Source organism: Podarcis liolepis (assembly GCF_965112155.1).
Source record: "Podarcis liolepis genome assembly, chromosome: 13".
Taxonomy (NCBI): domain Eukaryota; kingdom Metazoa; phylum Chordata; class Lepidosauria; order Squamata; family Lacertidae; genus Podarcis; species Podarcis liolepis.
In genome coordinates, this window is record NC_139573.1 from 54398163 (window position 1) to 54426013 (window position 27851).

At 44.2% G+C, this 27851-nt stretch overlaps 1 protein-coding gene and 1 long non-coding RNA gene across 3 annotated transcripts; one reads left to right on the plus strand and one right to left on the minus strand.

The window, feature by feature from the left end:
- The first annotated feature begins 4417 nt into the window (after positions 1–4417).
- On the plus strand, positions 4418–14212 carry PDCD6 (programmed cell death 6). 2 transcript variants are annotated; one of them, XM_083473371.1, is made up of 6 exons: positions 4418–4714; positions 4837–4898; positions 9066–9110; positions 11663–11815; positions 13216–13325; positions 13823–14212. In XM_083473371.1, exons 1-6 carry the CDS (start codon positions 4437–4439, stop codon positions 13919–13921), a joined length of 747 nt encoding a protein of 248 aa, XP_083329497.1. In that variant the 5' UTR covers positions 4418–4436; the 3' UTR covers positions 13922–14212. The 2 variants fall into 2 exon arrangements, with proteins under 2 accessions (XP_083329497.1, XP_083329496.1); XM_083473370.1 differs by having other exon boundaries at positions 4552–4714; positions 11663–11821.
- Positions 14213–15443: 1231 nt separating this feature from the next.
- On the minus strand, positions 15444–18212 carry LOC310692418. The gene is made up of 4 exons (XR_014518789.1): positions 18088–18212; positions 17700–17918; positions 16257–16504; positions 15444–15596 (listed from the first exon to the last, which is right to left on the minus strand). It is a non-coding gene; the product is annotated as an uncharacterized lncRNA (long non-coding RNA).
- Positions 18213–27851: the final 9639 nt, after the last annotated feature.

The following is a 27851-nucleotide window of genomic DNA, read 5'->3' on the forward strand; positions in this document are numbered from 1 at the left end:
GGTTCACAAGTGAGGACTGACTTTTGAAGACTGTCCGGAAACTGCAGTTAGTACAAAACAAAGGAATGGAGAGACAGAGCTGTGTGTCGTACTGTTGACTATCAAATTTCAAGGTGATGGCTCACATTAATTTCATATACAGTTATACCTTGGGTTGCGCGTTTTCAGGTTACGGACTGCGCCAAGCCCAGAAGTACCGGAACGGGTTAATACCGGGTGCAGAAACACAAAATGATGTCGCGCATGTGCAGAAGCGCCGAATCGCGTCACGTGCATTCGCAGACGTGGTGCTGCGGGTTGCAAATGTGCCTCCTGCCACAATAGGCAGGGATTGAGGGAGCTGTAAGTCCCCTCTCCATGTCCTTGGGCTCCAGCAACTGACATGCATCCACATAGGCTCAAACTACGGCCCTCCAATGGGCCTGTACTAGTTGTGAACCATTTTGTAAGTTACCATAAGCTGCCCTGGAAATCTTGAATTATAGAAACATAGAACCTTTTAAAAACGGCTTTTCAGACCCCATTCATTTTCCAACTCAACAGCATTGAAACTTGTGAGTGTTTACATTTATAATATATTTTTTTATTAAGAATAACATAATACAATAGAAATTGGTCACCAGATACAAAGCAAAATACAGTTACAGTGGTGCCTCGCAAGACAAAATTAATTCGTTCCGTGAACTTTTTCGTCTAGCGAATTTTTCGTCTTGCGAAGCACGGTTTCCCATAGGAATGTATTGAAAATCAATTAATGCGTTCCTATGGTCAAAAAAAGTCCAAACAAAGCCAAATTTGGTACAACAAGAGTTTATTAAGTGCTCTTTAAAGTCACACATACTGTAAAGAGCATTTCAAAATTCAAACCCAGAATTTTTTTAAAAAAACAGCAGAGTTGCCCAATGGTCACAGAAAATCATAAAAATGCAGAAAAAAACCCACAAGCTTCCAGATTCTTGCAAACCCCTCCCCAACTGTTCCCCCAGCCACCCAGCACACAGAAATTCAAACCCAGATTTTTTTTAAAAAAACAGCAGAGTGGCCCAATGGTCACAGAAAATCATAAAAATGCAGGAAAAAAACACACAAACTTCCAGATTCTTGCAAACCCCTTCCCAACACCAAGTCCTTGAATTCCAAACACCCCAACCCAAAATCCAAACCCCCCCAAAAAAGTTTTAAAAGCTTAACTTACCAAATGGCTGCAAAAGAAGTTTTGGAAAAGCTTCAAAAATCACCAAAGTCTTTAAAAACCTCAAAAAAGGCTACTATGTACACTGCGTTCTATGAGTTGCTCCTCGAAGTCAAGTTGCAACTGTATTAACGGTGTTAAGAAAAAGGAAACAAACTTGCAAGACGTTTTCATCTTGCAAAGCAAGCCCATAGGGAAATTCGTTTTGCGAAGCAGCTCAAAAACGGAAAACCCTTTCGTCTAGCGAGTTTTCCGTCTTGCGAGGCATTCGTCTTGCGGGGCACCACTGTATTATGTATGTATGTAAGAAAGGAAATTGTAGTAGCAGGTTAAGTTAAATACCCAAGCCAAACAGATGTACGAGTTACAAGTCTGTGTACTTCCAAGTGGCAGTGAATGAAAGAAAGAAACGAACACAAAGCAATCAGCATCAAAAGTATCCCTGCCTGAAACTCCAGCTAGGTAAAGGTCAAGGGACCCCTGACCATTAGGTCCAGTCGCGGACGACTCTGGGGTTGCGGCGCTCATCTCGCTTTATTGGCCAAGGAAGCCAGTGTACAGCTTCCAGGTCATGCGGCCAGCATGTCTAAGTCGCTTCTGGCGAACCAGAGCAACTCACGGAAACACTGTTTACTTTCCTGCCGGAGTGGTACCTATGTATCTACTTACACTTGGACGTGCTTTCGAACTGCTAGGTTGGCAGGAGCTGGGATCAAACAACAGGAGCTCACCCCGTCGCGGGGATTCAAACCGCCGACCTTTTGATCGGCAAGTCCTAGGCTCTGTGGTTTAACCCACAGCGCCACCCACATCCCTGAAACTCCAGCTAGCCTCCTGCCAACCGGTGTCTACAATACTGAGCTGGATGGGCTTGGCATAAGGCTGCTTAGATAGCTATGAATTGGGAAGGATATAAACTGCACAGGCTTCACAGCTGCCTGCCCTGCTGCTCTGAGTGAAGATGCATCTCCTTGCTGCCCAGTCGCAGTTATGCTAAAATGCTAAATAAAAACAGCCTGCTGGATCAGGCCAGTGGCCCACCTAGTCCAGAATCCTGTTCCCACAGTGGCCAACCAAATGCCTGTGAGAAACCAACAAGCACAAGAGCAACACACTCTGTGTGTGGTTTATAGCAACGTACAGTGGTACAGTGGTGCCTCGCAAGACGAAAAGAATCCGTTCTGTGATTCTCTTCGTCTAGCGGTTTTTTCGTCTTGTGAAGCAAGCCCATTGACGGATTAGCGGATTAGCGCTATTAGTGGCTTATCGGATCAGCTGATAAGCGGCTTAGCGGCTCATAAAAAGGGGGGGAAGGAAAAAAACCAGCAGGAACTCGCAAGACATTGTCGTCTTGCGAAGCAAGCCCATAGGAGATTCGTTTTGTGAAGCACCTCCAAAACGGAAAACTCTTTCGCCTAGCGAGTTTTCCGTCTTGCGAGGCATTCGTCTTGCGGGGCACCACTGTACCTCGGGTTAAGTACTTAATTCGTTACAGAGGTCCATTCTTAACCTGAAACTGTTCTTAACCTGAAGCACCACTTTAGCTAATGGGCCTCCTGCCGCCGCCGCACAATTTCTGTTCTCATCCTGAAGCAAAGTTCTTAACCCGAGGTAATATTTCTGGGTTAGACGAGTCTGTAACCTGAAGCGTCTGTAACCTGACGTACCACTGTATTCAGAAGTATTGGTGCCTCCGACTGCGAAGGAAGAGCACAGCTAGCGTGGCTAGTAACCATCGATAGCCCTTTCCGCCTCCATGAGTTTCTCTTGTCCTCTTTTAAAGCCATGGCCATCACTGCCTCCTGTAGGGAGTTCCACAGTTTATGCGATGCGAGAGAAAGTCCTTTCTTTTATCCCTCCCAAATCTTCTCACATTCAGCTGCACTACATGTCCCCGAGTTATGAAAGAGGAATGCTTTCCTCCGTGCTTCCGCCATGCCGCACATCATTTCATCAACCTTTCTCAGGCCGCCACCTCTCACTCGCTTTTTCTATAAACTAAGAAGCCCCAAACGCCCAGCCTTCCCTGGAGAGGAAGTCTCTCCATCCAGCCTTGATCACTTCAGTGGGACAACCAACTTTTTATAAAAGAACAGAAATGGTTAATTGAATATTTACAAATAGACTGTAAACAGGTAAGAACATTGGCAGGATTATTGTAATAACCTGCAGTTTTATAAGAGTATACAGTCATACTTTGGGTTAAAGTTGCTTCAGGTTGCGTTCCGCGGCGACCCGGAAGTAACGGAATGCGTTACTTCCAGGTTTTTCCGCTTGCGCATGCGCAGATGCTCAAAATGACGTCACGCACATGTGCAGACGCGGCGAATCGCGACCCGAATTGCGGGTTGCGTTCTGCTCAGGATGCGAACGGGGCTCTGGAATGGATCCCGTTCGCATCCAGAGGTACCACTGTATATTTAAAGTAGAGGAAGAGATGAATAAAATAAGTTAATTTGGAATATGCAGAAAATATAAAAAACAAAATCAAGGTACCGCAGAAAGAGGGGAAAGGATTCAGTCGAGTTTTGAAATGTATAAAACTGAAAATCATAAATAAAATAACAATAATAATACAAGATCATTTTCTAATTCCGCAAACAATTACAGGTAGGTAGCCGTGTTGGTCTGCCATAGTCAAAATAAAAAAGTTCCTTCCAGTAGCACCTTAAAGACCAACTAAGTTAGTTCTTGGTATGAGCTTTCGTGTGCATGCACACTTCTTCAGATACACTGAAACAGAAGTTGCCAGATCCTTCTATATAGTGAGAAGGTGGGGAGGGGTATTACTCAGAAGGGTGGTGGGAATGGGAGACTGGCAGATAGCTGAGATGAGCCTGTTGACGACTCTTAACGACTGTAATAGGTCTTGCAGGAAAAGGCAAGGGGTGAGAAGGTGAAAAATGGCTTAGTCATGTATAATGGGATAAGAATCCAATGTATAATGAGATAAGAATCCAATTTTTATAGTAGTGTCCAAAAAATGTATTCAGTGTATCTGAAGAAGTGTGCATGCACACGAAAGCTCATACCAAGAACTAACTTAGTTGGTCTTTAAGGTGCTACTGGAAGGAATTTTTTTTATTTTAATTCCGCAAAGTCCTTTTTGAGGTGAGGCGACGACCAGCACCGAACTGCCCTCCGGATGCGGCTTTTCGTCCTGAGCACCTCCGCGGCGGCGGCGGCGGCGGCGGCCCACTCGCGGCTCCGCCACGACCCTGCACGCGCCCGTCCCCACGTGCAGATGCCACGCGTCCGCGCGCGGCGAAGAGCCTCCCGCGCCTTGAGGCGGCGCCTGCCGAGGAAAGGCGGCGCTCCCTCCCTCCCTCCGTCCCTCCTTCCTTCCCTCCTCGCCGGCCTGAGGAGGAGCCGAGGCGTTTCTTTCTGGCGGCCCGAGAAGGAGGTAGAAGAAGCGGCTCCCGCTCGCAGACCCGGACCCCGAGGGAGCGGCCGCTTTCCTTCGCCCGCGATGGCGGCGATGGGGAGAGCCGACGCCAACTTCCTGTGGGGCGTCTTCCAGAGGTGAGCGAGGGGCTGCGGGAGGAGGAGGAGGAGGAGGAGGAGGCCCAGGCCGGGGACTCGCGTGGGCCGGCTCGCCCCTTTGGCCGCCCCCGGTGACCGCTTCCCGTTGTCTTTTGCCTCAGGGTCGACAAGGACCGCAGCGGCGTCATCTCGGACGTGGAGCTCCAGCAAGCGCTCTCCAACGGTGGGTGGACCAGGCCTCCCCGGGCGAGGCCTACCTGGCCGGCGCCGCCCCGCGCTTCTCGCGCCGCCGACGGCCTCCGTTGGGTGGTATACTCCGCCTTTTCCCCAGGCGGGGACGCAGGGCGGCCTAGCGAGAGAAAGAAAGGGGAACAGCTGGGAGGGAGGGTGGCGGGTGAAACAAGCATTTGAAGGGGAAAAAAGGTTTAATTCAAACTAGAGAGAGAGAGAGAAGCTACGGGGATTGTAAATTATTATTAATTTATATTAATAAATATAAATTATATAATATAAATATAAATTTATATTAATAAATATCAAAAATAATACTATTTATTTATATTAATTGTAAGTAAATACTTATACAAATTCATTTATATCCAACCTTTCCCCCCTGACTCAGACTGAGGGCGGTTTACAGATGAGAACAGCTAAAAGCATAGAGAGGAAGCATTGAGGAAATAATTAAACACCGATAGAATGAAAGCTGTATTTCCTCATGATTTAAATTATTATTATTATTATTATTATTATTATTATTATTATTATTATTTTATTTATATCTCACCTTTTTCCCTGATGGACTTGAGGTGGTGTACAGATAGAAATGTAAACAGCTAAAAATAATAGGGGGGTGGGTGGGAATAGTTTAAAAAACAAACATTATTAGAATTGGAAATAACTAACGCTCTCTCTTAGCTGTTAAAAACATACGGACTATTACAATAAAAAGAGCAGGGCACCAGCAGCCCTTTTGGTAGAAACAGTCTGTTCCCCAAACCCTGCTGGAACAAGCAGTCCAGCTTTTCTAGGGAGGAAGTTCCAACTTTGCCCGGGAGTAGCCACCTAAAAGGCCCTCTCCCGCCGTGCCCGTCTCCTTTTAATTCAGAATACACCCATGTTGTGCAATAAGATGAAACAACCCTGATAGTGAAAGGGCACCCAAAGAAATAGCAAAACTGAAGGTAAAATTGGCCAGCCCAGGGGAAAGAATGTGGCAGCTAGACTGGTGACTGGGAGTGGCCGCCAGGACCACATAACACCGGTCCTGAGAGATCTGCATTGGCTCCCAGTATGTTTCCGAGCGGGTGGTGCTGTGGGTAAAAGCTCAGTGCCTAGGACTTGCCGATCGCCTGATCGGCGGTTCGAATCCCCGCAACGAGGTGAGCTCCCATCTTTCGGTCCCAGCTCCTGCCTACCTAGCAGTTCGAAAGCACCCCTAAGTCAAGTAGATAAATAGGTACCGCTTTATAGCGGGAAGGTAAACGGCGTTTCCGTGCGCTGGTGCCGGCTCGCCAGAGCAGCTTCGTCACGCTGGCCATGTGACCCGGAAGTGTCTTCGGACAGCGCTGGCTCCCAGCCTCTTAAGTGAGATGGGCGCACAACCCTAGAGTCGGACACGACTGGCCCGTACGGGCAGGGGTACCTTTACCTTTACCTGTGTTTCCGAGTACAATTCAGAGTGTTGGTGCTGACCTTTAAAGCCCTAAACGGCCTTGGCCCAGTATACCTGAAGGAGCGTCTCCACCTCCATCGTTCTGCCCGGACACTGAGGTCCAGCGGCGAGGGCCTTCTGGCGGTTCCCTCATTGCGAGAAGTGAGGTTACAGGGAACCAGACAGAGGGCCTTCTCGGTAGTGGCGCCCGTCCTGTGGAACGCCCTCCCTTCAGATGTGAAGGAAATAAGCAGCTACCCTATCTTTAAAAGACATCTGAAAGCAGCCCTGTTCAGGGAAGTTTTTAATATTTAATGCTGTACTGTTTTTAACGTTTAATTGGGAGCCGCCCAGAGTGGCTGGGGAAACTCAGCCAGATGAGCGGGGTATGTATGTATGTATGTATGTATGTATGTATGTATGTATGTAGAAATAAATTATTATTATTATTATTATTATTATTATTATTATTATTATTATTATATCTTGAAGCTTATAAAAGGTGCTGAAAGGTGGGCATTCCCAGGGCAAGAGCGTTCCAAAGAGACACTGCAATTGATGAGAATGTCCTGTTTCATATCCCCAGCAACAGGCATAGGCATAGCATAGCTGCCAACTTTCCCCTTTTTTAAAGGGAAATTCCATTATTCCGAATAGGATTCCTTGCAAGAAAAGGGAAAAGTTGACAGCTATGGGCATAGGCAAACTCGGCCCTCCAGATGTTTTGGGACTGCAATTCCCATAATCCCTTACCACGGGTCTTGTTAGATAGGGATGATGGGAGTTGCAGTCCCAAAACATCTGGAGGGCCGAGTTTGCCTATGCCTGCCCAACAATCTCTAGCCAAAGTGGACAGAACAGGGTTCTTCCCAAGCCTTGGAGGCCAGGGGAGAATAAGTAGCTACTTAAGAGTTTTAAAGGCAAAAGGGGAGGTCGGACTTTGATTAGAGAGACTGGGGTCCAGTTCTTTGCTTAACCCTAACGCTTTGTGTTTTGTGAGGGTGGGGTGGGTCAGTCTTACAGCATAGCCAACTTTGCACAGTTATTGGGAGAACAAAAAAAGTACACTGTTCTGAAACACAAATGTTAGTAATAACTTTTATTATTGACACCCCGTCCATCTGTATTTTTTTTTCTTGAAATACATTGATTTCCTAACCACCTCTCTCCATAGGAAAGTTCACAAGAGCATGTAGATTTGTTATGTTGCTATCATATACATCTCTGTGCCAGTTATGGCTTTCCACTGTGTGTGTACCCAGTGGGGAAACTGTGAATGTTGCTCATGATAGAAAATTGTATGTAATAAGGGGAATATGCTGCAACGTAACCACTGGTTACATAACCCACATAAGGCAGAAAAAACAAAAGTCTCTGAAGTGCAAAGGGTCCTTCATGTAAGTATTTATGTCAGAAAAATCCAGCATAACTAACCCTTTTGATTATAAACCTATGGGTATAGGGCAGTATACATATGTAATAAGTAATAATATTTTTTAAAAAAACCTCACAGTTATTAAGACTGGTTAAAATGAATTTGCTCCTACTTGAATATCCCTTGAAAGCATGGGGCAAAATTGTTGCCCCTGATTATTCTTTGAATATTACAAGTCTAGAGGTAACCCAACATGTATTAAGGGGCATTCTTGTCTCTAGGTGATAGCTGTCACGATATGAGGACACAGAGTCATAACTTGGAGTAGTGTGTGAAAAGGGAGGCTTTTGAAAGTAACAGGTTGGACAAAAGCAACCTCCTGGTCATTATTTTCCGATGCTTGGAATCACATTACATTGATGTATTGAAAGCAGTTGAGTTTAAAGGAGCTAACATGATCGTGAAGGGTTGATTTGTTTATCCCTCCCCTCCCTTTGCATCTTCTCACTTCATAGTTTGTGCCAAGCCCTACCCTACAACTTGGGAGGAGCTGCACAGAGCAGCTTGCTAAATGGCCTACCTCGCACCTCTGTTAAAACCACTTGCCTGGGCCTGCTGGTTGTTCCTCATGCCTTAACTAGTGTTGCTGTCTATTGGGGGGAGCAAGACCCCCGAAGGCTTTTGCAAGCATTTGTATATTTCCCTTTAAGACTGCACCACAATTGGGCTTACCAGGGAAGGCAACATAAGCCTTTGAGAGTTCCTACTTCCCTCAAAGATTGCAGGAAGATCAGGCTTAAAAGGGAAGCTAGCTAGCTAGCTAAGCAGTATCACCGTAGTGCACCAGTGAGCTCCTTGCCTGAACTCAGCAGAATCACTTTCTGTATTGGCTGGTTTGAAGGGGCAGCAGTCCTGCTTAGTGCTGGGTCCTGGGTTTGTGCAGCAGTTCAAAGGACCCTGAGAAGCAGCTGGCTTTTACGACTTAAGGAGCTGCACAAAGCAGCGTTGGGCAAACGTTGTATTCCTTGATTCATTACTTTTTGAATTGGGATGGAGCAGTCTTTAATACTGTAAGAATGATAGAATGTAGAATCATAGAATTGTAGGGTTGGAAGAGGGACCCAAGGGTCATCTAGTCCAACCCCCTGCAATGTTTTAAGAATGGTATAATATTTTGTAAATTATTAGTAAAGGAGTATTTGTATTGTATAAAGCTTAAAAAAAAAATGGTGGTGGGGACCGAGAGTGAGAATCAGTATTGATTCTGTCTTAATGGTTCTTATCCTCTCATCTTCAAGAGTTCCTAACACTTAGCTTTTCCTGCACACATATTTTAATGATTTGCTTCCGTTCTCTTTTAGGAACATGGACTCCATTCAATCCAGCAACTGTTAGATCTATCATATGTAAGTGATTCATAACATCATACTTTTAACATTTGGGGGGCGGGTTGTACTCACAAGCAGCATTTTTAGGCAGTTCGTAGCATGTCAATAAAATAGTTAAACAAAATTGTATCAGTGGTGAGAACTGGAAGAATATTTTGTTTGAAATGACGTCCAGTTGCATTGCCCTCTTAGCCCATTACTATTTACATAGTTTCATGTGGGCAACGGGGACCAAGATACTCCCTGTTTGAAATGCACTGCTTGCTTTTTTACTGAGTTGCTTTTGAATAGTCATCTGTGTGGTTTTTCACATGGATTCTGCAGTTGCATAGAGCACGATTTTGAAACTTCTAGAGCTAGATGGCAGATTTTTGATGGGATGTCTGCCCTCAAGGCAGTGTGACCCCAACTTTCCACTCTTCCTTTACTGACTGCTGCAGTGGAGGAGTCTGGTTATGCGATGGTACAAATCACCAGTTGAAGAACCAGTTATAGGTAAGCATGCGGGGGTTGGTTTTTTCATGGTCTGTGTGTGGAGAACCATATGGGTAATGGCAACCCACATTATCCAGAGGTGAGGCAAGAGGGCAGGCAACCACTGACCTTGGCATAGCTCTGAAAGGTGTATCCTCTCAAGATGAAACACTCATACTACAGGATTGACATTGAGGACTACAAACAGAGAGCAGTATAATAAACTTCAAGAACAGAGAAAACTCAAGGAACAATGTGGATGAAACAACTGTCCTTGTTGAGTGTATACAGATTCCTAAGAAAATCTGAAGCCGAGCTATCCTGAAGCATGGGTTAATTGTGGATGGAGACCAAATCTTCCTGAACCCCATGTCAACACTGCTGGCTCCCTCCAAAGACACATAGAAAGTGAAGAGACAAAAGCTGAGACTGAATCCATCTATTTTTATTGATAACATCACTTGTTTACTATACAACCAGTGCATGCAGGGAAGACTGCAGGTTTGACAAAGGGCTTTGGGCAGAAAACTGGCAGAACTGCCTTCAGTAGAAAGAACAAGGCAGGCAGGCTTGAGGACTCCATTATCCTAATGCAAAATGAGAGATTTAAGTATCAGCTTCTTGGTGGTTGTTGGCATCTGTCTGTCTTGAGACAGTGCCCTTATCCAAACCAAAATTGCTTGGAGAAATCTGTTTAGTGTTTCCGCCACCTTCTTGGGATTAGAGTATAGAAGATAAAAGCTTTGTGCCATCTGCATATTGATGGCACTTCTGCCCAAACCTCCAGGTGACTATACCCATGATTTTGTTGCTGGGGCTGATGGGAGTTGGACATCTGGAGCACACCAGGTTTCCTACCTCTAATGTAGATATTGAAGAGAATAGAACCTTGTGGCATCCCTAAGGTCATGAAGTAAAACGGAAGTCATCTAACAGCATCCTCTGGATCCTACCCTCCAGGTAGGACCAAAGCCACTGCAAAAGAATGCTCCCAGGGTGATGTCACATAAGGATTCTACGGTTGATGTGGAAAATGTGAAAAGTTAAGATGAACCATCAGGTTTGCACTTTTCTCTCCCATCTGTTCTTCAGTGCTGGTCATCCAGGGAGATGACCAAAGCAGTTTCTGTTCCGTACCAGGCTGGAAGGGATCAAATCGGGGTGTGCTGCAAAGTGTTGCTTTAAAATGGCGTATTACAGATTTTCCAAAGGTGTAGGATCCAGATTTAGATTTTTTTAAAATTGCTCTCTCCTTTTAAAAACAAAAGGGGATATCACCTGATATTCACTGAAGGTGAGTCAAGTTTTCAGAAGCCAAGATGGGCAAGGAACCTAGGAGTGCATGGTTGGTTTCATCCCTCGTCCAGTTTCTCAGACAATAGTAGCTGAAAGGCAACAGATGGTATCTTTGCTGCCTTCGCTTCTAATGATGTTGAAATTGTGGCATCTTAAGTTGAGTGAATATGAGCAATTGAATCTGCGGAATGTAATGCAAACTGATCACAATGGAACTTCATTGGTTCCATCTGATGTTCTCTACCAGACCTTTATTAAGCAGATTGTTAACCACCTAACAAGGCCCCTTTGAGCTACATTAAGACATATTGGTGTAGAAATATGGTTTTCCTTTGGCTGCAATAACTGCCATAGAGTAGGCCCTAAAACTGGATCTAACCTGTTTGGTCATATTCATCCTATGTATTCATCCTGTGTTCTCCACCAAGAAAGCTTTTTTAAGAGTGAGCACTTTGTCATGGGCTCCTAGTTTGCCTGTGTCATATTATTTTAGATTCCATTTTGTGAATCTGTGGACTTCTGGTGCATTGAGAAGAGCCACCCTTTAAGAAACCTTTATTCAAGGAAAAGTGTTGACTATACTGAATTCTTTTCAGAACCCGTATCAGTTTACATAAGAGCTGCTTCTACCACTGTTCCTTGTTTTTCTTTACATTAAAAGGTAAAAATCCATATAGTAAACTTTTTAATGAGGTATTTCAGTTTTTCCTGTCTCTTAATCTTAACAGAAATGTAATAGAGAATGATTGGTGTCTCATTCTGTAACTTAAATGAATTAATATTCTGAATGTTTGTTTCAGCCATGTTTGACAGAGAGAACAAAGGTGGTGTGAACTTCAATGAATTCACAGGAGTCTGGAAATACGTATCTGACTGGCAGAATGTCTTTCGCACGTATGATAGAGACAATTCAGGAATGATTGACAAACATGAACTAAAGCAAGCACTAACAGGTTTTGGTAATTCATTTGTAATTATATTGATCATGTATCACAATCATCTAGGGTTGTCAGCCTGGTTCCTACCGCCCACTAGTGGGCGTTTCAGGATTCTAGGTGGGCGGTAGGGGCTTCTTTGGCACAAGCTGAATCCTCCTTCCATAGAGCAGTGGTGGGTGGTAGGGAAATTTTACCATCAAGAAAGAGGCATTAGTGGGCAGTAGGTATAAAAAGGTTGAATACCCCTGAACTAGACTGAGGATTAAACCTTATCACATTGAAATATTCCAAAGAGGAGATGAGCTTGTTTTTGTTGTGGTCCTTCTAGAAGAAGTCTGAAAATACTACCCCAACACTACCATTTTAGAGTAATTGTTTAACTGAGAAAAACTACAAGACTGAAATATAAAAAAATCCTCCTAGTTTTTACAAGTAGCTTCATATCACCTTTACCAATTTATTTAAAGGTCCGAGAACTTTGTTTAGTTATTACCAAGGAACAGCTGGAGAAAAAGTATTTATAGCTACAATCCTCTATTCATTTACCTCAGCATAAGCTCCACTGAACTTCGGAAGACTTCCAATAAGTAGGCATTTATTAGAATTGCACTGTTAGAATTAGTATTTCAAGAATGATCAAGGATATTGCACCCTACACACTGAAAGCTGTGAGCTGGAGGGACATCACAGCTTACACAGCTGACAAGTGGGGAAGCAGCGGCAGCTGCTACTCTACTCCACATGTCAGCTTTTAGGCAGGAGGCCTCTGCAAGGCCCTTTTGTGCCTCCTGCCTCACAAAAGAAACCCTCCCCAGAGGATATATTCTGGGCTCTGAAGAGGGTCTCCTTGTAAGCCAAGAGGACTCACCAGGGTGCTCCACATTTCTGGGATCTGCTTCTGAAATCCCAGCACTGTGCTTGTGCATGGTCATGTGCAAATAGAGCACATAAATGAGGAGTTGGTCCACAGTTGAAGACCTTCGAAAAGACTGGGCAAAGCTGAAGGATTTTTAACTTCTGCCAAAGGCTGCATCATTGCTTATTAGACAATATGTTGTTCATTCCATCAATGAAATTAATTTGGTTTTTCCTAATTTTAATAAACCTTTGCCTTCATATTTGGAAAGTAAGTGACCACACTATGCGTGCAGCATAGTATCTGCTTGTTTTCATTACCAACACATTTTTGCTATTGAATTTAAGTGGTCCTGAGTTTGCATGAATCTCCTGTAGTTTTTATGACTTTGTTGTATTGTTTTGTGGTGTTTTGTGTGGTTTTGGTTCATTCCATCAATGAAATTAATTTGGTTTTGGTTGCAGTGTCATATCATTGCCTAATTAATCCATAACACAGAAGACTCGTAGACTTTCATTTTTTATTTACTTTGCTCCTTAATACCTTCAATTCTTTCAAGGTTATCGACTATCTGACCAATTCTACGATCTCCTCATTCAGAAGTTTGACAGACAAAGAAGAGGACAAGTGGCTTTTGATGACTTCATCCAGTGTTGTGTTGTCATACAGGTAACAAACTGGGCTGTTGAATAGTTACAATTTAGAACGACCAAGTAACAGTAAGTTTAGCATATATATCAAATAATTTGAAAATCCATTGCTGATTTGAATTTAGTGATAGTGTTTTGTTTTTCAGTGCTTTTCAGTTTCTTCAGTATTTATTTTGTCACCTTCATTTGTGCTGTCTGTAAAATCTGATTTTTCAGGAAGATGCCAGTTACTGTTTATTTTAACATAGTAAGCAGTAAGAGTGTGGCTCTAAAGACTGCACCATCAGCATTTTTGTTCCAATGAGCAGCAAGCAGTGAAGAATTTTTCTAGGACTAGAAGTAGAAATAAGGAATTTATAAGTAGAATCCTCTAGATTATATACGCCTTTAGATTATGTATTCTAGTAATTCAGCTGACCATTCGCTCAGCTTCGATTCAAATGGAAGCTATGTTTCAGTAGAAGAACTCAGTAGTTTCATCTATAGGTAAATCTGTTTTAACATGTTTTTTTTCAGAAATGGACGGATGTCTTCAGACGCTATGACACTGACCAGGATGGCTGGATCCAAGTATCTTACGAACAGTATCTCTCCATGGTCTTCAGTGTTGTATGACAGCAAAAACTGTTGTGCTAGAACGTGGACCAGAGTTGCCAACTGCCTGACTCCAAAACATAAGTGGATAGCGTCTCACTCTCTCAGATGTTGCAGAGAGGATGTTTAGAAGCATATCATTTTTCTCTATAATAATTACTAATAATCATGTCCAATATCACCTGCTGCTTCAAAACTCAGCATTGCATTATGTACATTAATGTTTTGGAACTTTTTGAAATGCCAAACAGTAGTAGCAATGCATGTGCCTTGTTTACCTTTTTATAGAGATTAAAAAAAGCCTGACTTGTATCCTGTGTCCATATCAAGGGTGATTTAAAATTCATAGGCACTTTAGCTGTACAGCTGTGAGTTACTTGGAGGGATGCATGCTTCTGTTCCTTTGTTTGGGGGCAACATCATGCATACATTTGGTTGCATGGAGGCACTTACCCTCTAGCGGCTCCAGCTCATTCTCCCTGCATTTGTCTGCATACAGCAAGCTAGTAGAAGCAGGGGGAGATCCCATAGTTGTGGAAGGGCCACATTTGTCATTTTGGTAGTGAAATTACAGAGTGCTTCGTTTGCCTTGGTAGCCCAGTGGCCAAAAAAATAATCCCAATATCCACCAAAGCCCAGAAGAATGGTGAGGTTACGAACAGGGGACAGGGTATAAATAGACCCATCAGGAAACGTCACTTTGAAAATAAGAGGAAATACAGAAGATGGACAGAGTGGATGGCTAAGACAAATTCAAGTGAGGGTCAATAACTTACTTATTTAGAATGTTATGAATGTCAATTTGTGTGTCTGTTCATGAACTTGGTAATGTTTTAAGTGTAATAGAGACCAAGCACTTCCAATTCTGAATACACTATACACGTATACAGTAAACCAGCTAATTAGTATAGCTAATGTTACAGGTAGGTAGCCATGTTGGTCTGCCATAGTCAAAATAAAAAATTTCCTTCCAGTAGCACCTTAGTTGGTCTTTAAGGTGCTACTGGAAGGAATTTTTTTAGTATAGCTAATGTTATTGAGATTGAGATTTTTGTTCCTGGTGTTATAGAAGTTCTGTTTATTATTTAACCCTGCTGTGAAAAGTGTCATTCTCTTTCACATTAGAAGATTGACAAAACTTTAGCTCCACTCTAGAATATATTGTCTCACATTTAAGCAGGTGATGGAATTTATGGTTTCTACAGCTGGAGACTGTCACATGACGTCCAATGGAGAATGAGGGACAATGCTATACTGGGGTGTATGGGTGTGCCATTAAGGTTAATCAGTATACAAGAACAGTAAACCAGTGCCTGCAGACTAGGAGCAGAAGAGGATAAAAATAAGAGGAAACAGCAAGGCCACACAGACTCTGGAAAAGCTTTTTTTAAATTTAATTTTTAATTGTAAATTTGTCAGAGAAGGCTTAACATTAAGCATGGTTTACCGTAAGAGTAAACAGAAAAGCAAGTGCTGAAACTTTAAAGGCTTTACCAGAATGTACTTTTGTTAATTATATGAACAGCCACCCACAGTTCAGGAATGCATCAGAAAACACTTTAATTTTTACCTTGATAGGCTTCAGATGCTATACAGATTTGAGCCATGTCTTCTCATGGTGAAACAATCTTTGCCAGTTCAGTTGATTGCGAATTCATTTCACTCAGAGTTTGAGCTAATGCATGAATATCAATTTCTAGGATAGATGAAAAATTGTCAGTTTAACGTACCTTTAAAGACTACAACCACTTCAGTTTTTGTGTACAATAGAACATAGCAGCCATGTTCACATGCCATGCTAAACATGTTTGGACCTCTAACCACACTGAAATTTTACAAAAGTGTTGGGCACATAAATCAGTCAAAGATGGGACTGGCAGCGCTGCCCCACCCCACCCCATCCCGAAAAAGAAACAAAACACAAAGGAGGAAGAGGACAAGGATCATTGAAGTCCAGCAGTGGAGGCAAATCCCACCAAAACATTAATTGGGGCAATTCTCTTTTCTGTTCAGCACTGTAAACAGAAGAACTTCATGTATGTTATACTAAGCCATGGTAATATGTGACCAGTTTTTCCTCCCCCATCTGCTTTTTCACTGCTGAATCCAACTGCCAACCACCTCCCATTAAGACCACCCCCACCCCCAAATCTATTCTTCCCACCAGATCTATGATTGTGTTATTTTCTGTCACTGCACACACACTTAAGAGCTCCAATCATAGATACATACTTTGACATTCAAAACTCTTGGTTCTTGTCTTATGGCACAGGTCTGCTCTAAGGGAGATAATACCCAGCCTCCTTCGTGTAAACCCAATAAAGTTACAATATGGCAATATACTTCATGCACTTACTTTGAAGGTCTGGATAATGGGGAACCAGTTGTAGAAGCATGCTTGTCAATGTAACTGCATCCTTTCCTCAAAGCCGACTCATGATATTGGCAGTAAGGTCACTGCCACATTCACCCCATTACATTATTCAGGTGTGTATTTGGCTGTTGATGAGCTACCACCACCAAAGGATGGATAAGGCCTCAGATCACCTTCCAAGTTTGATTGCTGGAAGCCCAATTGTTGTGGCCAACCAGGTCCACCACTTTCTGAAGAAAAGGAAGGTGCAGACATCTGATTACCACTCCCAGGCCCATCACCATACCAAGAGGGAAAATTCTCTTGGTGGTTTATTGAAGGAAGCTGTGAGATGATGCTATCCGGATATGTTCTTGAGTCACAAGAGTCTTGCATACTATCCCAACGTCTTGCTTCACTACATGCCATTCTGTTACCAAGTACTTTGCTACTGTTGAGTTGGTGATATATTGTATAACTGTTTGGTGATGATGTAAAGCAGGAAGGCTTTTCTACAGCTGGAGTTGACTGGAAATAAGCAGAAGCAGATTGGTTGAAATTGCTTCATCCATTCATTGATTCCACCACCTAAGCCTGGCTGATGGATCTTGCCATATGAACTCTTAAGGGCAGACATGGTTGCAAGTTCATTCGAACTCATGGCAAACGAAGAGGCTTCCCCTCTCATTTGACAGCTGTACAAATCAGTAGGTGTGTGCAAAGTACTTGATCCATGCTGCAGTAGGGACTGTAACTGTGCAAGTCCATTAGACGGACACCCATGATTCCATTTACTGTCTCCTACAATATTTTTTTTTTGAAAAACATGAAAAAATGCCATTGCTATTAAGCACACACACCAAATCATACTTTTCCAGACCAGCATTTTCCAAACTTCTAGAAGACTAAAGAAAATAGATTCTTAAAATATAGTAGCAACACTCCCAGGGCACTATTTGGGAATGACTGCTGTAGAGCAGGTTTGCACATAATGCTAATACAAACTATGATTTGAGAACATGCAGGTTCCCAGGAGAGACTCTGACTGTATTTCTCTTAAGCAAAGCCATGAGAATTTTGGCAGGGTGTTTTCCAAACTAGGGTTTGAGATAAATCACAAAATGCAAACCTGTGCTTCCCTGCATAGATTTTATAGCGGCTTCCTAACCATGGAAACTCTGCACTAAGTCCTATTGAATTCAAAAGTTCTGTTGCCATACAAAGTGTAGACAGGATTAAATGATTATGAAAGCATAAGGATACATGGTATCTGAATTAAGATTAAATGAATTTGGATTGGATTGAATCTGTGGTGCAACACTCTTTGTGGCAAGGTTGGGGGGATGATTGTGCTGTACATAGCAGTTGCCTCTATAAAGAGCTATAGCCAAACCCATCTGGAGAACAACTAGAGAAACAGCAAATGCTGGTAATTGAGCTAATTACCTGGGGTATTTCCGCCCATCATTAGTTCACTGAAGACATCTCTACTGTGATAATCTTTGTATTTTCCAAATGTCTTCTTGGGTTTACACTGCTTTGCCATTTTTTGTACTGGTGCCATCAGCGGTGGAATTGCAAGTTGAAATTTGGGAGTTGTTGCTATGGCTGAACAAGTATAACCTGGCCTCCATCTCAGGTATCTTTTCTAGAATCTGTTAATGGCTGCATAAACAAATTTGACACTTCATTAATGAAATAGAGAATTATAAGTTTTAAATCACAGGCTTTATTGTTTAGATTGAGCTTTTCAATGTGCTTTTTTCTTTTTTTACCAAAAACTGAACGTTATAATACTAATGCTAGTAGAAAGATTACCAAGAGAAATACTCACCTCACAATAATATATCTTAACTGTTTCTCAGATTCTGGTTTGGAAATTTCTTCAAACTGTAGTTTGGTGAACTCTTCACTGTGGGTGCTCACTCTGCAGAAAGTGCTTTGTTCAAAGGGCTGTTTTAAAGCAGTGGCGTGGGGGGTGCGGGGGGGCCGCCGCACCGGGCGCAACATCTGGGGGTTAGGGGGCGCAAATTACTTGCCTTGCCCCGGGTGCTGACAACCCACGCTACACCACTGCTTTAAAGGACTGTTATTCAGTTTAATCCTGTTAATGGACAAATGTATTTTTTTTTATAAAAATCAAAAGCTTGAGGGTAGCAGATTGCTATTCTTTATGACTTATATAGACACAGCACTTTACAGAGTAAAACAGCAGAAAACCCAGTCTCTGTTCCAAAGAGCCTATAATCTAAGTCTTGACTGAGAGAAGAAAAGGGGTAAATAATGGTAACAGCTACACATATTCAAGTTTGGTTTATGTATGTAGGACTAAGGCAAAAGTTTCACAGAAAATGTATAATTTGAGGAGCATTTTAAAGTGGGAAGAAGAGGTGGCATTGACAGGAAATGGTAAAAGAGGATACCGGGGCTGAAAGGAGGTGAAGGGCAAGTCTGGTCTGAGCAACAACAGAAGTGGTTAATGTTGGCTGCAGACGTGAGGAAACCACAGGGTGGCACCAAAACAACACAGTTTGACCAAATGCTGCTGCAACAACAGCACACCCGGGCATGCAAGCAGGCGGCAGAGGGCCCAGCAACAAAGCGGGAGGCGCTCTCCTCGATTTGCCACAAACACGAGCCATCACGTGTCTTCAAGGACTGGGCTCAGTGCCTGGGGGGAAACCGGCAAGACAGTGAAGTGGCCCTGAACCAGGTCCAGAGTGAATTCGCCTCAGCGCTTAAGTCTCCCACATAACTACGCGAGGCAACAACTTCAGAAGGCTGTTTATTTAAATGATTTAAAGCTGGGGCAGCTGAGGCAGTGAACGGGCCCCTACTGAAGGTCGCCCATTGCTGCACAGGGAATAAGCCCTCTTGTCCCGCGGACGAAGCTCAGTGGAGCATCGCCCAAGACCCCGCTCCTGCCGCGCCCTCAATGCTGCCCCTTCGCAAGGTGTTGCAGGGCGAGGCGGCCGCACATGACTCTCATTCGCCGAGGCCTGAATGATGTTGTTGTTGTTGAGTCGTTTAGTCATGTCCAACTCTTCGTGGCCCCCTGGACCAGAGCACGCCAGGCACTCCTGTCTTCCACTGCCTCCCGCAGTTTGGTCAAACTCATGCTAGTAGCTTTGCGAACACTATCCAACCACCTTGTCCTCTGTCGTCCCCTTCTCCTTGTGCCCTCCATCTTTCCCGACATCAGAGTCTTTTCCAGGGAGTCTTCTCTTCTCATGAGGTGGCCAAAGTATTGGAGCCTCAGCTTCAGGATCTGTCCTTCCAGTGAGCACTCAGGGCTGATTTCCTTAAGAATGGAGAGGTTGGATCTTCTTGCAGTCCATGGGACTCTCAAGAGTCTCCTCCAGCACCAGAATTCAAAAGCATCCATTCTTCGGCGACCAGCCTTCTTTGTGGTCCAGCTCTCAATTCCATACATCACTGCGAGGCCTGAACGCTATATCACTATTGCTATTGTTACTACTGCCCCTGCCCCCCATTCCCACGTGCAGGGCACAAATAAATAAGACGAGTAATAATAATCAGGATAAACACAGAAATGGAACACGAAGGCACAAGTCAGCACTCTGCACACACACACCCCAGTTAAAAGCCCACCTCAGAACTATCTCCCCCCCCCCAAACAGCAGCCACATTCACGACACTTGCGCAATCTACGCATCCACCCAGAGAACCACTCCTCCAATCGGCGTGATGGAGGCAAAAGGCTTGCAGCCAATGCGAGAGAGAGAGGAGCCCAGCAATCTGTGAAGCAAGGTGAAGGAAAGGGCGGCTGGGCGGAACCGGAAGCGAGGAAAAAGAGCGGGATAATCGGTTGGTTGGGGTGGCTATTATTATTATTATTATTATTATTATTATTATTATTATTATTATTATTATTATTACTACTACTACTACCCCCGCCCATGGGCGGCTTCCAACAAAATATTAAAATACAGTAATGCATCAAACATTAAAAAGGGACGCAGGTGGCGCTGTGGGTTAAACCACTGAGCCTTGGGCTTGCCGATCAGAAGGTCAGCGGTTCAAATCCCCATGATGGGGTGAGCTCCTGTAGCTCAGTCCCTGCTTCTGCCCACCTAGCAGATCGAAAGCACGTCAAAGTGCAAGTAGATAAATAGGTAAGGGAAGGTAAACGGCGGGAAGGTAAACGGCGTTTCCGTGCACTGCTCTGGTTTGCCAGAAGTGGCTTAGTCATGCTGGCCACATGACCCGGAAACTGTACGCCGGCTCCCTTGTCCAATAAAGCAAGATGAGCGCCGCAACCCCAGAGTCGTCCGCGACTGGACCTAATGGTCAGGGGTCCCTTTACCTTTATCAAACATTAAAAGCTTCCCAAACTCAAATGTGTCTTCTGATTGAAGCCGTGGCTCCGGGTCCTGGCACCGCCGTCTCGGTGTCTGTGGTTTCCCACGGCTTCGTGACCTGCGAGGGCTGCTTCTGCTTCGCTTCCGAGCAGCTCGCCCGCTTCTCCCTGTTGAATTGTTTCTTTAAATGTAAAGGTTCATCATTGTTCCACTCCATGTGTATGTCTTTAAGGGGCCGGAGCAAGGGCCAGAGCAAAACTAACGAGACCCAGCTTTACAGCTGTGAAACGTAGCAGGTGCTGCTGAGTTGTATTTGATTAAGGTGTGTCAGCATTTGGGTAGAGTATATAAGGAGCAGCACCTAGCTCTCCCATTACCCTGGGGGATGGGTTGGTGGTTGGGTCTGGTTTGGTTTGTTGATGTATTTAGTGTAAATGGAGTTTTTGTTTTTCTTATTAAAACCTTCTTTAAGTTATTTTTGAGTCCTTTCTTTTTAATGCATGATCTCCCCAGCAAGCTCTCTGCAGCGTCACTATACTGCAAAAAGCCAACATCTTTGGTTATGGGCCCAGCTGCTGAGTGGATGACTGCATATTTTTGGACTCTGAGAAAGGTTTGAAAACTCCTTCTCCTGTTAGCGTAGTTTTTGTGGGTCTGGAAGAGTTCCAGAATGGTTGACCGGGTTCCTGAAGCTGAGAAGGCTCTGGTCTTCCCACAGCTAACAGATGAGAACTATAGTTTATGGTCTTTTCGGGTGGAGGCGCTTTTGACCTCTAGAGAAGTATGGACCTATGTAACTGATGACCCTCCTGACCCTGTAACTAATGCTTGGTCGAAAGGAGATGCAAAAGCCAGGGCGATAATTAATTTGGCAGTCAGCGACCAGCAAGTAGTCAATATAAGAAATAAGAAAACTGCCAAAGAAATGTGGGACAGTCTTGCAGCAGTGCATGTTAGAAAAGAGTCAGCGTCTGCATTGACCTTTTTCAAGCAGTTGTACCAGACGAAGTTGCAGCCTGGTGGTGATTTGGCAGCACACTTGAGACGTCTGGAGGCAATACGCGGCGAGTTAATTCGAAGGGACATGGAGGTACCTGATATTCAGTATGTTTTTATCATCCTTTGTTCCCTTAATGAGGACTTTGATGGTATAGCTAGCCAGATATCTGCCGTTCCACCAGCACAATTAACTGTGGAAGGGGTAACGGCAAGATTAATGGGCGAGTTGGATAGAAGGGAGGCTTGTGCCATAAGCACTCCTGTTTCCAGAAAGAATGAGGAACGCCATATGCAAACCTGTGGTGATACAACTGCATTTAAAGCTGCAAAGCGTTGTTGGTTCTGCAATAAGCAAGGACATTTTGCAAGGGACTGCGGAGCCAAAAGAAAGCAAAGTACTCCCAAGCCTGTTTCTGTTCGTCAATCACAGTTGTCAGCCCAGCAGCCGGCATCGTATAGTAGAGACAGAAACGAGCCGCGAGCTTTTCACGCTCGGACTAAAGATCGTAGAAGAATTAAAGGTGCCAAGTGGAAGTCTTTTGTTGTCGACTCAGGAGCATCGCAGCATCTCTGCAATGATCGAAGCTTGTTTATTTCTTTCGAAGAGGAAATTGGTAATGTACATTTAGCCAATTCACAAGTCTTGCAGTCGCTTGGCAGAGGTACCGTTAAACTTGACTCTTTAAACATTACAATAGCGAACTGCATTTACTGCCCGTCAGTGGACAATTTATTGTCAGTAAGGTGCTTTGCCCGTCAAGGCATAACTGTGCGTTTCTTAAAGTCTATGTGTGAGTTTTTCGAGAGGAACAAACGTCTATTGTATGCTCGGGAATCTGATGGTTTATATAGACTGTATTTTCGCACCTACTCCCAATCGCCTATAAATTGCAGAGCAGCACAGTCAAGCCAGGGGTTGAGGAATGTAAGACCACATTCTGGGTGTGTCCACATGGCGCACAGAATTCTGGGACACCTGAATTTTGCTGATGTTATTAAGACAAAGAATATTGTCAATGGCCTCAACTTAAAACCATGCAAATTCTTTATGCAATGTCTATCCTGTTGCAAGAATAAGATTAAGGTTGCACGCAAGGGCAGGTGCTCAGATAGAAAAGTAACTGAGGCATTTGAGCGTGTACATTGTGATTTAGTTGGGCCACTCCCACCATCATTAGGAGGTTCAAAGTACTGGCTTACTCTGATAGACCAGTATAGTAGATATTGTTGGACTTATGCAATAGCTGAGAAGTCCCAAGCATTTGAGAAGTACAAGGTTTTTTGCAACTGGGTAAAAACGCACTTTAACAAACCAATTAAGAACCTGTTTTCTGACCGGGGCGGGGAATTTGTTTCTGAGGATTTTGAGAAATTCCTGGAAGCGCAGGGGACTACTCATGAGTTATCTTGCCCCCGAAGTCCCTGGCAAAATGGGCTTGTTGAAGTTGTGCAGCGTGACTTGCAGGCAGGGGTTAAAACTTATCTGCACGATGCTAATCTGCCCAAAGACTTTTGGGCTGAAGCACTCCATGCTTTTTGTTATGTTAGAAATCGCAGTTATCATTCTGGTTTAGATGTCACCCCCTATGAGAAGTTGTTTAAAAAACGCCCTAATCTGAAATACCTACGTATTTGGGGTTCAGATGTAATTATGCATTATCCTGCTAAGCAGAAATTGGGTGAACGTAGTGTTCAGGGAAAATTAATGGGCTACCAGCAGGGGGCGTACAGAATTTACATACCAGCAACTGGCAAATTTCATATTACCAGAAGCATGATACAAACTGTAAATTGGAATGGGGTTGCTGTTTTCCAAGATACTGATGGTATAAATGATACTGAGGAAGAAGAGGAAGCAGCAGCAGCAGCAGGAGGAAATGGTGCTTCTGAATTAATAGAAAAAGACAAAAAGCCTATTGAATCTGATAATTTGTTTGATTTAAAGTCACAGGCACCTGAGGGGAGGTTAGATTCTCTTGAGTTTTCTGACCGTGAGCTTAGCCTACAGGCACCTCTTCAGTCTGACAATGATGATTTACAACCTGAAACTAGTAGTTCACTGAGTCCCATTAAGTCTGAGGAGTCTGACTCTCCTTCCGGACTGAGACGTTCAGATAGAAAGAGGCAGAAGCCACAACGTTATGCAGATGAACATTTTAATACTGTGTATGCCAATAAGGCGGTTTTTGAGCCAAAAAGCTACAATGATGTTCAGAATTTACCTAAGCACCAAGCTGTAAATTGGTATAAAGCTATGAACTCCGAGATAGCTTCTTTAAAAGAGCATAACACTTGGTCTCTTGTACCACAAACCCCAGATATGAGACTTATTGATTCAAAATGGGTTTATAGAGTTAAAATGAATGACAAAAATGAAGTTGTAAGGTACAAGGCAAGATTAGTTGCTAGGGGTTTTCAACAAATTCCAGGTGAAGATTATGATTTGTGCTATTCACCAAGTGTAAAATATGAAACAGTTAAGCTTTTGTTAAAAGATGCTTCACAGTGTGGAAAAGCCCACTATGCAATGTTTCTCTGCTCTTAAGAGAGTGGTAATGTACCTTAAACATACCAAACATCATAGGTTGCTGTTTACGTTACACATGAAAAACATGTACAAAGTATGCTTTATGTTTTTGTTCCACAATGATGAACCGCAGGGGAAATGTTGAATTGTTTCTTTAAATGTAAAGGTTCATCATTGTTCCACTCCATGTGTATGTCTTTAAGGGGCCGGAGCAAGGGCCAGAGCAAAACTAACGAGACCCAGCTTTACAGCTGTGAAACGTAGCAGGTGCTGCTGAGTTGTATTTGATTAAGGTGTGTCAGCATTTGGGTAGAGTATATAAGGAGCAGCACCTAGCTCTCCCATTACCCTGGGGGATGGGTTGGTGGTTGGGTCTGGTTTGGTTTGTTGATGTATTTAGTGTAAATGGAGTTTTTGTTTTTCTTATTAAAACCTTCTTTAAGTTATTTTTGAGTCCTTTCTTTTTAATGCATGATCTCCCCAGCAAGCTCTCTGCAGCGTCACTATACTGCAAAAAGCCAACACTCCCGGAGCCAGTTTCCGAAGCCGCCGGTGAGTGTAAGGTGGGCCGTGACTGGTTGCCCATACACGGGTCATATTCTCACATTACACGCTGTGTACACGGGGAAGTGCTGGCTGGGTTTTCCGCTTTTGCTTCATTGGTGTACTAGCATCAAACCAACCCTGGCCCCGGGATGTTCACTTGTGTTGCACGTTCGCAAGTACCGTATTTTTCGCTCTATAAGACGCACTAGACCACAAGACGCACCTAGTTTTTGGAGGAGGAGAACAAGAAAAAGAATGTTCTGAATCTCAAAAGCCAGAACAGCAAGAGGGATCGCTGCGCAGTGAAAACAGCAACCCCTCTTGCTGTTCTGGCTTCTGGGATAGCTGCGCATCCTGTATTCACTCCATAAGACGCACACACATTTCCCCTTACTTTTTAGGAGTCTTATATAGCAAAAAATACGGTATTTCTTGCGTCCTGGAAGTTTCTCTAGACTCAGCTGCAGCTTATCCTTGGTGGTTTCTTATACGGTTGTGGCAAATACTGTACAGTGGTGCCCCGCAAGACGAATGCCTCGCAAGACGGAAAACTCGCTAGACGAAAGAGTTTTCCGTTTTGGAGGTGCTTCGCAAAACGAATTTCCTATGGGCTTGCTTCGCAAGACGACAATGTCTTGCGAGTTCCTGCTGTTTTCCCCCCCCCTTTCCCCCCTTTTTCTAAGCCGCTAAGCCGCTTATCAGCTGATCTGATCAGCAGATAAGCCGCTAAAAGCCATTAATAGCCGCTAATAGTGCTAATCCACTAATCCGTCAATGGGCTTGCTTCGCAAGACGAAAAAACCGCTAGACGAAGAGAATCACAGAACGGATTCTTTTTGTCTTGCGAGGCACCACTGTATTTGGCACAGCCTCTGCACAGTGATTATAACTTGTGCATTTAAAAAGGGATTTTTAAAATGGGAGCCATCAAACTTCATTAAACTCCCGATTATGAGTCTAACAGGGTGACTTAGAGCATTGTGGGATAACTAGGATGCATTGGGTGAAAATGTATGCTTGGAGGTGCTATAGGGTGGTGTAGCCTCCCTCACTGGTTATATGAGGGATGGACACATGTGGTTGGATTCTTCACTTAATTTTGAGGGTTAAATCTTATGGTTGTAATTACTAATAATGATTGTTCTTAGGACTGAGTTCTGAAGCACAATTCCTACTCCCTGGCATATGTACCTTCATCAATCATGTGCTGGAAAATGCAGTATTACTGGAAGGAGGGAATAGCTCAGTTGGTAGCGCATGGGACTCTTAATTTCAGTGTCATAGATTCAAGCCCCACATTGGTCAAAATATCATTGCATTGCAGGGGGGTTGGAGTGGATGACCCTCGTGGTCCCTTCCAATTCTTTGATTCTACTACTGTTTCATTATTATAAACTTTTATAAATGTATGCCTTTGGAGTGTTTACCATGGTGGCAAATGTCTGCTGTGGCTAGAGTTGTACTCCCTCTGAAGAAGCAGGTTCACAATTGGGGGGGGGGGATCCTGTTCCTGCACAGTTGGCAGAGCCCCTCTTCGCTGGGCATGGGACTGCCACATTCCCCGGCCTCCACAGGAGACTCACAGTCCCTCTCTGCGTCTCTGTTCCTTTTTGGCCACTGTCAAATGAGGGCGATGGCAACTCTCATACTGATCCTAAGCTGAAGAGCTGCCCAGCCCAGCTTCAGGTCCCCCACCAAGTGCCCCCTTCTAGAACCCACTGCTCTCAACTGTCTCTTCCCCGCCCCCCAACATTCAAACTCCCTTTCCAAGCCTCCTCCAATCATTACTCTCAACCAGAATTCTGGAATCCAACTTGGGAAGGCTGGCTGCCCTGCTGTGGAGAAGTCCCTCTTGCAAGGACTCTGCTGTACTCTTTAAAGCTACAACAGTCCCAACTTTTGGAGCAATATTTTAGACATCCTGCTCTGTCAAGTCATCTTATTAGAAGCTTCCTATTCCTGCTTCCTAGGAAATTAGGGAAAGTGAGCTGCGGGTTCTCCTCTGTTCTAAAAAGCAGGTGTCTTCCCCTAAATGATCCTGGGAATTGTAGCATCCATGGCAGATGGCCATCCCAACTCCTGAAAAACCTTCCTTGGAGTCTACCGCCTTCCGAGGGATTTCTTCCCACTGTCAAGCAGCTCTTGGTGTCAGAAAGTTCTTCCTGAAGTTGAGTCAGAGTCTCCTTTTTTGTAGCTTCAGGTCCTGAGGGCCTCTGGAGCAGGAGAAAACAAGCTTCGTCCCTCCTTCCTGTCATGGTCCCTGAGATATTGAGAGATCTGCATGGCATGGCTCTCAAATCCATGTTCTGAAAGAGAGAGAGCAAAATGGTTCTCTGTCCCCTTTCTCCACCCCAGGCAGAATTGCAAGGGGTCTGTGCATCTGGCTGGTAAGAAGATGGTCAGAGTTTAGAGCCCTTCAAGGGCTGGCTGTGGGCAGGATCCTGGCATTGTTAGGGGTTGGACTAGATGACCCTTGGGATCCCTCCCAACTCTGCTATGCTATGATTCCATCAAGCAGCTAAAGGAACGGGCAGGGGAGCAAGAAGCAGAACAAGGGGAGGCACAACCACACACCCCAACAGCACCCTCTGGCCTGACCCACGGGGGCCTCATCCCAGCACACTTTGACACCCGCCCCCCATTTTATTTTTCTTAATTAAGCTGCCTGGCAACCCAGCAGCCTGGCCCCTCTTTGCCAGCTGATGTCACAAAGTGCTGCTTTGCATGCAAGCCTTACAGTGACCTGCAAGAGGGATGCCTGTCAGATGATGGTGAGAGACTTGCTGAGACAAGTGATAATGAGAAGGAACTCTGAAGGTAGGAGCCCCAGAGGAGATGAGTGGCAAAGAATTGTTGTTGTTGTTGTTGTTGTTTAGTCGTTTAGTCGTGTCAAACTCTTCGTGACCCAATGGACCAGAGCACGCCAGGCACTTCTGTCTTCCACTGTCTCCCGCAGTTTGGTCAGACTCATGTTTGTAGCTTCGAGAACACTGTCCAACCATCTCATCCTCTGTTGTCCCCTTCTCATTGTGCCCTCCATCTTTCCCAACATCAGGGTCTTTTCCAGGGAGTCTTCTCTTCTCATGAGGTGGCCAAAAGCACTGGAGCCTCAGCTTCAGGATCTGTCCTTCCAGTGAGCACTCAGGGCTGATTTCCTTAAGAATGGAGAGGTTGGATCTTCTTGCAGTCCATGGGACTCTCAAG

Bases quoted from the DNA above. Each gene is read 5' to 3' on its own strand.
- PDCD6 (XM_083473371.1), top strand. From the start codon at position 4,437: ATGCCACGCGTCCGCGCGCGGCGAAGAGCCTCCCGCGCCTTGAGGCGG. The intron at 9,111-11,662 runs GTAAGTGATTCA...TGTTTGTTTCAG, and splicing joins AACTGTTAGATCTATCATAT to CCATGTTTGACAGAGAGAAC. The intron at 11,816-13,215 runs GTTTTGGTAATT...AATTCTTTCAAG, and splicing joins ACTAAAGCAAGCACTAACAG to GTTATCGACTATCTGACCAA.